The sequence below is a fragment of the Branchiostoma lanceolatum genome, chromosome 9, assembly GCF_035083965.1.
Source record: "Branchiostoma lanceolatum isolate klBraLanc5 chromosome 9, klBraLanc5.hap2, whole genome shotgun sequence".
Taxonomy (NCBI): domain Eukaryota; kingdom Metazoa; phylum Chordata; class Leptocardii; order Amphioxiformes; family Branchiostomatidae; genus Branchiostoma; species Branchiostoma lanceolatum.
This window is the reverse complement of record NC_089730.1, coordinates 19,714,522-19,726,602: the sequence shown is the minus strand read 5'-3', so window position 1 is coordinate 19,726,602 and position 12,081 is coordinate 19,714,522. Positions and strand designations below refer to the sequence as shown.

General features: G+C 42.2%; 1 protein-coding gene across 1 annotated transcript in view; it reads right to left on the bottom strand.

Annotated features, from left to right (window-relative positions):
- The window catches only part of LOC136441190 (UPF0764 protein C16orf89 homolog), a 33,466-nt gene extending 23,080 nt beyond the window's left edge, over positions 1-10,386 (bottom strand). The window contains exon 1 of the mRNA XM_066437325.1: positions 9,913-10,386. Within this exon, the coding sequence (XP_066293422.1) occupies positions 9,913-10,195 (283 nt within the window). The 5' untranslated portion in view covers positions 10,196-10,386. The remainder of the gene's footprint in view (positions 1-9,912) is intronic.
- Positions 10,387-12,081: the final 1,695 nt, after the last annotated feature.

Sequence of the window (12,081 nt, the reverse complement as noted above, 5' to 3'; positions counted from 1 at the left end):
CACTGGACAGTCTGCACAGAGAGATAACTGTACATTTCTGGCACCAGCGGTCGTACTGTATGGATTATTTAGCCATAAACACTGAGTTCAAGTTAAACAATTGGAATCAAGTCAAAGAAAGATATCATGGCCGCTCGTTAAGCAATATTTATGTCGACTTAAAAGAATATTTCGAAGTCAAGTGCAGGTGGATGGCTGATGTTTTATGAGAGTTATGCTGAATTTGGCTTCAAGTCAGCACTTTTGTTTCGTGTTCAGCGTTGCGTGGATGCTAAATGTTAAAAAGATAGCGGGTAAATACTTTGACACATGCCTAGGGCACTTAACGACCTTACATCTAGTACAATCGTTCTAGAAAGGTAGAACAACCCATATCCATTAGGCAAACCTTTTAAAAAAACAGCCATCATTCAGCTCCATTGGATAACAGACCACGGCTAACGCTATTAGAATACACAACATAAAGCCCCTACCACGAAGCTTTCGATCAGTTCTTCACCATTTTAAATGCCCTCACAGATTAAGTTTCATTTGAATATAAGGCTTACATTTCGGTTCGTACATAATGTTCCTTTTAGAGAGATACATCACTGTAGGAAACAGGAGGAGCCTTTCAAATCTAAGAATGGATGATTTATACTGGCAACATCAGTTCCCCAAACCCTCATACGATACTGAGCGTCATCATTCCATAACCTTGGCACCGATTGGACACTTAACAAAACAGGACACTATTTGTATCCAGGTCAATTGTATCAACTGAGTGAAGCTTGTCGACACAAAGTTGTTAATGTGGCCTTTTCTCTGGCCTACCAATCAACAGCATGATGTGCGTCCCAGCACATTTAGCTAACGGCGTGCTTCGTTTTGATTGGGCGGAAAGCGTGCAAGTCGAACATCCCTGTGCCATTACACCAAATACAGCTTTTACACCACGATACTCCTTCAAAGGTCGGCAACCCTAGGAGAGATTGCAAACTATGCTGGCCTCCAGCCGAACTGAACAGCTGGTCTGCCTTACATGTACTCAGCTCTCCGTGTAGTCAGTTTGGCTGGCAGTAGCTGATGGAATGCCAAAAGAAAGTTGTATTGTATGTTATCAACTCCATAAGGTATAACCTGTATCATCAACAATTTGTCGTATTTACAACTGTCCCAACCAGCACCTCCCGTACTTGGAACTAGAAATTGTACTTTTGGCTGAAGATGATGTGCTGCTCAGTAGGTATTACCATGACCTACAGAGTAATAGAATAGCCTCCGAGGCAGACTCCGTCCAATTGTTTGTGTTTTTCAAGCTACCGCTTTCTGAAAGAAGTGAAAAGTGAACTGCTAGCGAATGATAGTAATCCTATTGTATCGTCCCATTCGACATGTGTTTAGTTGGTTGTGAGGTTTAGATGATATCAACTGCACAAAGTTTACTAATGTTCCTCTAGTTATACCCTTGGCCGGTTGGCTTTCTCATAAACGATCTGACAGGTCATCTAATAGACTACACGGTACAATGTGCTACACAAGGACGACGTGAAACCGCCATCAACTCGGGCTAGCCCCGACATCACAGCTTAAGCCTCGATTTTATAAACTTACTCATCAGCGCGAGGATGCCTCCGCCCATAATCCCCTTACTACACGAGGGCTTCTCCAGACAGCCACATGCATTATTTAGCGCTTTTACAGTCTCCATTTTACGGTGTTAGGTTCTCCACTCGCAGACTGACCAGCTTCTATCAGTAAGTACCCTGAAACAGATTGGTGAGAACTTCATGTTGACTGGCCGAGCGAGCTGTCCGAAAACGATTGGTCCATGATCTAGGAGGAGAGAGATGGCGCTCTTTATTGCCGTTTGTAAATTGCTTTCAATGCAATATACAGTGTGCTTTGCGTCAGAAAATTCATTTCCGCATCCCCAATATCTCGTTAGCAACGACAAGGGAAGTAAATTGTCGTGTTAGGACAACGAACTCAATTTACAACCGGCGGTTGAGAGGAACCAGGCAGGCCAACGCGGAGGCGAAGACGTCGTGAATGAACGTCGAAATAAACTGGTACGAGTGCTATGCAATATTGCTGTGTCGCCATTTTATTACATCTATATCCCTCTTACGTACTTGTATACGGTTGGCCATGGTCTGCCATACATCATACTCCGTACATGCATAAAGAGACATCCGCTTCCATTTGCGTTGCAATTCAACAAGGTATTGATTTTCCTAGTCTTCATCGGTTAATTGCAGGCCTTATAACTTAATCATGCCGTTATCCAATATGAAAAGTGGTCGTACTTGCTACGTGCGTATCTGGTGTGACAAACACAATGTGTGGATAGCAGAATCTTTAGGTTCTCTCTCTCTCTCTCTCTCTCTCTCTCTCTCTCTCTCTCTCTCTCTCTCTCTCTCGCTCTCTCTCTCTCTCTCTCTCTCTCTCTCTCTCTCTCTCTCTCTCTCTCTCTCTCTCTCTCTCTCTCTCTCTGTAGCTGTCCAGTAAGCGCTGACACATTTTCTTTTATTGATCCGTACCATATGATAATATCTTAATCACCACGAGGGCAACCTTAAATCTTGCCACCTCTAGCTCATTAATAAGATGGAGTCAAATGGAGGAAAAACTCATAACAACTTGACTGAAAACTTCATCTGGAATGTCACATTGATTCATTATGTCACTTGCATTAAAATTTAATAACATGGATAACATTGTTTGAAATATTGTATTATTGGCTTTTGCTATTTTCACAGTTTTTGGATTTGAATATGAGCTGATGTAACTGAAAGTGAGCCTAGCTTTTTCACATTTTGTTCATTTAAATCATCATCATCTTCCATACTGCTCAGCCCGCCTTATGTATCATAAGATGATATCTCAATCCAGACAAGGGCATCTTAAATCTTGCCAGCTCTAGCTTATTTATAAGATAGAGTCAAATGGAGGAAAAACTCATAACAACTCGACTGAAAACTTCATCTGGAATGTCACATTGATTCATTATGTCACTTGCATTAAAATTTAATAACATGGATAACATTGTTTGAAATATTGTATTATTGGCTTTTGCTATTTTCACAGTTTTTGGATTTGAATATGAGCTGATGTAACTGAAAGTGAGCCTAGCTTTTTCACATTTTGTTTATTTAAATCATCATCATCTTCCATACTGCTCAGCCCGCCTTATGTATCATAAGATGATATCTCAATCCAGACAAGGGCATCTTAAATCTTGCCAGCTCTAGCTTATTTATAAGATAGAGTCAAATGAAGGAAAAACTCATAACAACTCGACTAAGACTTAAAACCACATCTGGGATGTCACATTCATCAAATACGTACATAAAATTACATTAAAATTCTTTGTTATAACCTTTTTAAAATTGTTTGAAATATTGTATTATTGTTATTTTCATAGTTATTGAATTTGAATGTGATACTAATGATACCTGAAATTGAGCCTAGCTTTTTCACATTTTGTTTATTTAAATGTATCATAAGATGATATCTTAATCCAGACAAGGGCATCTTAAATCTTACTAGCTCTAGCTTATTAATAAGATGGAGATACATGGAGGAAAAACTCATAACATCTTGACTAAGACTTAAAACTTCATCTGGAATGTCACATTGTTTCAATATGTGCACACAATTACATTAAAATCTATCTTATAACATGATTAACATTGTTGGAAATATTGCATTATTGTTATTTGTATAGTTATAGAATTTGAATATGAGCTAATAATAGCTGAAAGTGAGCCTAGCTTTTACACATTTTGTTTATTTGAATGTATCATAAGATGGTATCTTAAATATTACCAGCTCTAGGTTATCAATAAGAAGGAGGAAAAACTCATAACAACTTGACTAAGACGTAAAAAACTTCGTCTGGAATGTTTCACGGCCAAACCGGATTTGTCGCCACCCCCGTGTTTGCCGGAGAAGTAATCTGTTGACGGGGCAGCAGTACCCGGCTGCCGTAACAAGATTAACCACTCTGCCGAAATGTGCCAACACCAAGAACTGATAAGAACGCCATTAAGGAAGACTTTTTAATCCTCTCCCCGCTCCCTCTGATGCCGTGCAGCGTTTATCGTCCCCGCTCAGTCGATCGCTAGAACATTAACAGTTAGTCACTGACTTAGCTGTGTTTTTATATAAACTCTCGTCTGTTTTGATTTTTAACGTGAACATTTTCAAATCGTTAATCTCACAAATCATGCGTACATTGTTGATCAAAATTTGTGGTATTTTCAATATGTATTTCGTACTTACGAGCCAGAGAAGTCAGTTTTTGCATGGCGCTTTACTTTTAATTCTATGACGATTTATTCATACATGAATATGCTTTGACTCAGCCTAGTTCAACATAAAACGTTAGTCACTGACTTAGCTGTATTTTCATATTCAACTCTCGTCTGTTCTGTTTCTATCGTGAACATTTGCAAATCGTTCATGTCACAACTCAACATCAGGTAAATTCGTGTATATTGTTGATCACAATTGCGTCGTTTTGTGGTATTTTCGATATCGTATTTCGTACTTACCTGCCAAAGAAGTGAAATTTTGCATGGCGTTTACTTTTAATAACGATTTATTTATACTGAAACTAATTATTAAATCGATGATTATAACACAATATCGAAAACGTATGCTAGCCCTTATTGTATTGTATTAGTAATCATGATGTTAAGTCTTATTCTATACTTCCATTTTGTGTTATATATGTTAAAGAATTATTGCCATACCTTGTACCATGTACAATTGTCGTGCAATAAAGTTCTTCTATATGAATATGGCCGGACTCAGCCTACTTGGTATTAAGTTTGTATTCATGATCCTGGTAAAGTTTAAAGAACATCTGTCATGCATAGTGTTAGACCACAGGCTAACAGTTGTAAAGTTTACGACGTTAACGCGTACGGTGAGGCAAGACCTATTTTTCTTGTAAACATCGTTTATTTCCTACTTTTCCTATTAGACGGCCACCAGAGGGTTTATATGAGGTTCTACGAGTATATCTTGCTACGGAGTTGTGGCACTGATTAAAATCCCTCTGAAAAATTGGCTCATCTGGTAGCGGAGATTAGACGATACCGCCGACCGGCCGGGGTTTCACAGGGGCGATAAAAATGGGCTGATCTGAGTCACGTGCTTGTGGAGGAGTTTATACCATCGACTGTGTGGTTTCTATAGTCAACATGTGGGCATAACAAGCTGTAAACTACTGAGGTGTGTGCTGTTACTGCTGTAGAGGTTTGCACAACATGTTCAGCACCAAGGACAGGCCATGTCAATCTTCAGCTGATGCATGATGACAATCGACCAATCACATGTTATTGTCAGTTATCTTATAGCATTGTTGTTATATTGGTTACTTGATTTTCTTTCATCCGTGTACTTTTCTAGCTATTTTATCATTCCTATCTTTTAACTGCCACTATTTGTTTGATCTTGGTTTGATATTTGGTTTTCTTTACAATCCTTTCCATTGTTCATTTTTGTTCCAATATTTGATCAGTAGCCATTCTTGTAGTTTAACTACTCTTTTTCTGTTTTCGGCTCCTCGATCTTATATTTGTTCTTTTAAATCTAAATAAATAGATAGATGAATTTGAAAGAACTAAACCACGTGAACGTGTTCTTGCAGTACAACACTCGGACGAGACAAAAATAATACAACAAAGTACATAGCCAAAAAAATTGATTGTACAGGGGCAACATCGGTGGCGATTCTGGCTAGCTGCTTAAAAGATAGCTATCTTATCGAGGGTAAAAATAATTACATGTACCGAGGCGCTAGGATTAAAGTAATGACTGCGAGGTCCCATGACGATACAAATGGATGATAACGATAAATTCGATGATAATTATTAACTTAAGGATAGACTCTATAAAGGGCTCTCAAATTCTAACACGATAGATACACGCCAATAGCTCTAGCTCACCAAAAGCACAAGGGATAACCTGTGCCAAAAGCATTAACGATGCATCTGGAGGAAAACACTATTTATGTTCGTATTGAGGATAAACGTGATAAATCCGCACCACGAGAACGAATGATTAAATCGTACAATCGGCACAAGCTTCAGTCCCCTATCAGGAACATCGGTGATAAAACTAACGTGATAAACCCATATACCCGTGTAAAGCAAGAATAAATTTGTACCGACAGCCTCTAAAATAACCTCGTGCCATATAAAACTGGCAAAACTGCACCCATGTCGAAAGCATTGATGTTTCTGGGGTTGAGTTGTTGCGAATATTGTGTCTTTATAATACGCCCTGGCACTTATCGATTTGGTACCCACAAAAACTTACAGCAATCCATCTTTCGCGCTTAGAGTAAACGGAAGGGGAGCTTCTGGCAAACAAAGACGCTCAACATGAACTGAATTTTCAACACGTTTCTTCCTGCATGGGGCCTCCAATGTAACCTACATTTTCTGATTCCTGTTCTATCATCACAGATATCTGATGTAGACATCATCGTTTTATATACAAATGATTTAGTGTAAATGAAAGGAGAGATTTGGGGAAACAAAAGCTTACAACTTAATTTCCTGTACATTTTGTCTTGGTGCCACCAATATAACTAACCTACATTTGTTGCTTCCTGTTCTATCATCTTTTTTATAGTTGACGAAAGGGCAGATTTTGCAAAGAAAGGACGGGCAGTGTGAACTGCATTTTCAACACGTTTCTTCTCGGGGCTACCAATATAACCTACATTTTCTTCTTCCTGTTCTATCATCACAGATATCTGATGCAGACATCACCGTTGGTACATACATCACAGAACTCCCCCAGGTGCAGTTACCTGGAATCAGCCGCTTCCTGCAATAACCACGGGCGGGCTATTGCTATTGTGGAAATAAGGGGCCGTCCGTAAATGTCTCTCGATGGAGAAGTTTACTCTAAAGATGAAAATGATTCCACGTCAGCAGTTTTGAGGCTTGAAAGTCTCACACCACTGGAAGCGTAATAAAAGACACCATAGTACTGTAGTTATGTCAAACACATAATATTGAAAACGGTACAAACAAGAAATAACAACCATTTGCAATAGGGGGTTTTCGGGCAATTTTTAGGCACACAACTAAGATAATATTTGAAATGCAGGTAAATGCACCATTGCAACGATAGTTATTCCAGACATCTCTGGAAAACGGTACAAACAAGATTATTCGTTTCCAAATTGTTTTCGATGGGGATGCCTACATCAGAAGCATATAAGTTTTCTCTGTAAGTAAGTCTATATTATTATGATGATCAGCTACAACAAGACTTAAGAAAGTACAATGCGACAACGCTATGCCAACCACATTTAACCACATCTTAAAAAATTCAAAAGCAAGAAAAAACAAGCATCTCGCATATGAGGAAACTTAGCAGACAATCCTGAGGAAGTATTGTGATCGATGTTGAGATCGATGGTTATGCCTTGAGAGAAAACAAAACTGTAATTGGTGTTTGCTTTTCCCGATCCCTTCCGTTCCTTCAGGCTGAGGTTTAGATTGCAGAATACGAATGTATAACCCTATGACATCGCCCAAGACGTCACATTATATTCTCTATGGTGGTCGGGAAGTGCTACGACTACGAAAAGCGGTTGCCAAGGTATCAGCTAAAGTTGTAATATCACAGCGCCAGGTGCTCTTGTGGTTAAGGTTGTTGACTTATAACCTAAAGGTTCTAGGGTCGAATCCCTAGCAGGCCCCAATGTTGACCCATTGAAAAGCACTTAACACCTATTTCCTCACTTGACTCAGGTGAAAATGCTACGGTTAGGAACATCTTATCGAATGGAGCGTAAAGCTGCAGGCCCCCTGTTTAAGGAGGGCCAAACGCTAAAGAATCCCCATGAAACTAACTATCGACAAGAGTAGGGGCCCTTCCCGGTGTAAGTGGTTTAAACCTATAACAGCCTAGATCTGGGCTGACATCTTGAACAAGTGAAGGCCACCTGCCATGTCAATCCGTCCACAAATGGGGTCAATCCAGATAAGTAAATAAATCAAAAGAAACAAAATATAGGTCGCATTAAGTATCTCTGCGACCTTCGCTCCTGACTGAATACTTTACAACTATTGCCCTCGATACAAGAGGTTCCATTGTCCTAATTTTCCCGCTTGCCGGACCAACGACGTCCATTGATCTCTCGCCCCAAGAAAGGGAGCGAGAAGACCCGGTACTATTGATTCACCCCGGCTGTATCCACGATACTTCATATTCATGTGTGCCGTTTAAATCATTAATGCCGGGTCTAGGATCGCATGCTGTAATTAGAAACTGCTCTAAAAGGTTGCCGCGTTGCCCCACTTTCGATTCCCTCTGCGTTAGCGGAGTTTTCGCTCATTTCATTGATAATTCAGACCAATAATGACCAAGTTTGGTTAATATTGCAACTGATTCCCAGATGTGTATGCCGAATTCCCCGCGGGATCGCGAAGAGCGCAAAGCAATCAGTGACGAACGAAATGGGTGTCTATTAACGCTTTAAACAATCAGATAACGCTAACAAAATCAATGATCTCACACATGGCCATTTTCCGGGCGTTTTGTCAACAAGATGCCAGAAACACTTTAACTCCTGTACCGAACTTGTTTGATGGCCGATTTCCGGCCCTTTTTCGGATACAAATCTGTCCTGTCGGTGAGCATTAGTGTTGGTTGTGCAGCCCGGTGTCAAGCCAGATTTTTAACCCTGCCAAGTATTTGCTCCGACGCTTTATAGGGATAATAAGGACACTTTATCAATACCGTATAGGGGTGCTAAACTAGTTGCTTTAGATATCAGTTACCCAATGACTTTGATTAACATAGCTTAAGACCCGTCCTAACCCTAACCCTAGTATCAAACCTAAACCCCACCCTAACCCTCTAAATCCAGGCACCCGCACTACCGCACCCCACGTAGCGAAGATTTGTCTGAGCAGAAATTCGGCGCGACACCGGGATTCTCCCTCACCGGGCTGTCCAAGTAATTGAACTTCCGGATTGACTCGGGGTCAGGGGCAGATGTCGGAGCCAATTGCGCTTCCCCCCAATCCAGTGCGCCGATGAACGGCAGCCCGGGGACCCGGTTACAGATGGCCGGTGTCACTCGGATGGCGATCCGGCAACCCGATAACGTCGATACGCCGATACCCCGGCAGTAACTGAGCGCTGCTGAGGGATGCTTCAGGGGATCTCCTCGCGGCAATGTGGCCGATAGGAGGGCGACCCGCAGTCCTATAATCTATCACTAATAAACTGTTACAGGTTGATCTAGACCCGGGTCGTAATGAAAATTAATGGTTCAGGTCTAGGGTAACCTAGCCGATCTCTTAAGACCTTAATGTTCCTTATCGATTCTCACCTATGTGAATAATCGTTGTCAGACTGCTAAAGGTGTGTTCAGACCGGCACACACCTGTAACAATGTGCAGGTATGTGCAGGTGGCCGCCGGTGCCCATATAAGGTCTGTAAGCGGCCGAACAGATTGCCACAAAGGGACTTGGTAACAGATTGTTGCAGGGATTGTTCTGACAGTAGATCAATGTAACAACCTACAGAACGACCCGCCGTTATTGTCGCCACAGAAAGTAGCCATATTCTCCGTGTAAATCAGACTGGGGTGGAAAGTTGTAGCGTTTTGTGATATCATCGTGGGTTCACGATAGTTACTATCATTGGGACGATACCGTTTGAAACGGGTAGACTCAGTGTAATATGGTAGATCTCAAATCGTGTCGCATCCCTCATTCATATCAATTAAAGGCTTTAAAACCAGACTGAGAGACAAGATACCAGCTTAAGCTTGTTGGTGTAAGATGCACCGATGAAACCTGAAAAGGTAGCTATTAGTTATACCATTTAGATAAGTATAAACTTTATGCCTTTGAGTGTAAAATGCTAAATCTACAAACAGAACTGACCTTCCGCTATCCTGAGCCCGTACAGTCCGTCCAGGTTGATGTCTCGGTACGACCGCCGAAAGAAGTCCACGGTCCACTCCAGCGCCTCCACCACGTCCCACAGCGCCGGGTCCTGCCTGTCCGATCTGCCCACCGGGTCTCCCCTACCAGCCGGGCGGACCTCCCTCTCCCCCCGCCCGCCTGGTGTATCCCCGCGGTGCGGTGTCCCCTGAGACGGGCCCGACCACAAGGCTGCTGCACACAGCGCCAACAGGACCAGCCGAGTTTGCCTTCCTACCCCCATCGTTAACCTTTTAACAACTGCCGGTAGAGCAGGGCATGGACCTTCTTATCGCTCCACGCGCGAGTCTCTCCAAATCTCGCAGCCCCCTCAGGAGCCCAGGCGTGAAGGGGCGACCTCTGACCCGGCCCTGATTGCGCCGTCGGTGGAATTAGTCCTCCGCCTGTCTCGTGCCAGATAAACGTCACACTAACTGCTCAATTTGGCTCGCGACTCGTCTGAGGAGACCCGGCCCTCTTCTGTTGAGAATGGTAGGGAGAGGGAGACAGGCGGAGTGGGAAAACGTACATAAGAGCAGAGAGGGACTGAGTGGAAGGGAAGGGAGAGGGCGGTTTCCGTCGTCTTAAGAGCAGTTTGGTTCCCGACTCGTCTGTGGGAAGCCTCCTTTCCGCAGAATGGTAGAGAGGGATACAGAGTGTGGGGGTGGGGAAACATACATAAGAGGAGAGAGTGATTGAGCGGAAGGGAGGGGAGAGGACGGCTTCCGTAATCTGAAGGGAGGTAATAAAAAGCAAAGGAAGTTGGTATTGGCGTTTTTGACAATCTGGTAATCAAGTAAGGGAGCATGGCTGATATGACCAGAAGGGAAAGGGAGTTGTGGTGATGTCTACGGAAAAACAAGAGGACACAGACGAAGGTTTAGAGACAGAGGAGTTGGGGACAAAGCTAAGAAAACTGTTACAGCAACCACATAAGGAGAAGAACAAAAGCTTGGTTTAGAGGACGCATGTATAACTGCACGGCGGCAGATAGTGTACAGTGCTGTAGTAACGGCAGATGACAGAAGAATACATTGATATTGACTATAAATTCCAAAGGGACGAATTAACAGAGGGATGTGGGTATAGGGTTAGATGAGTTAATGCACCACCTGGGAAATATGGCCGCGCAAACCACGTTAGGTTGATGAATGGATGAGATAATTTCATAATCCGTTTGAATTGTCTCTGTAAAAGGGGTGAAAAACGGAGGACACATGTAATCCCTACATTTATACTTTAAATAACCAACTCGTTTATCTTAACTTACTTGCCAAGTTACTTCACCCCAAACACCAATGTTACATGACAATAATTATGTTCTCTTCTAAGAGAATCGTTCATCATTGTCTACCATAAGTGATCATAATAATCATCTAAGAAAAATGTTTACCCTATTCATCATTCTATTCCATCTAGTCATAAACACACAAATTTCAACCATTCCCTCCAGTAAATATCCAAAAAAGCCATAAAGAACGCGTCTAATTATACAATAATGGCATCGCACCTCCTCCTCCGCTCACAATATTTATGGACTTGTAGATATGACTGTAATGCATATATTCCCAATAGCGGGCTGATATTGGCACCGCTCATATGGTGTACACACCGAGGCCCATAAGTTTGGCAATATCGATTTTCCGTAGTCTCCGCGCGGCAGTTACCCTCCGCCAGCAGTGCACACCTGGTCTGATGAGACAATTCGTTCGTCTCTCCGCCTCGGTACCTCCGTCCCCCGTTAAACCGCTTCCTGAATTTTGTCTTTCACCCAAAATTTCATCATTAGTTCAAAACGCTTTGATTCCTGATTTTTCTCTCTAAGTCATAAGCTTTAGTGTGTCCAAATCTCACCATCGGGTAAAGGGTCCGGACATGGGCCTCCATCAATTTTACTGTCATACCGAACCATTTGCTTCCATATCCATTACTTCATTATCATATCGTTATATGTTAATGCATCATGTTTGTTGCAAGTTTTGTATTCTGTCCTGTGTACATACGTAGCCTCCGCGCGGCTGTTACCCTCCGCCAGCAAGGCACATCTGACCTGGTTTGATGAGACAATTCGTTCGCCTTTCCACCCTTTGGCATCATTTCCGTGTCAAAATATGGTATTAGGAAACGTAA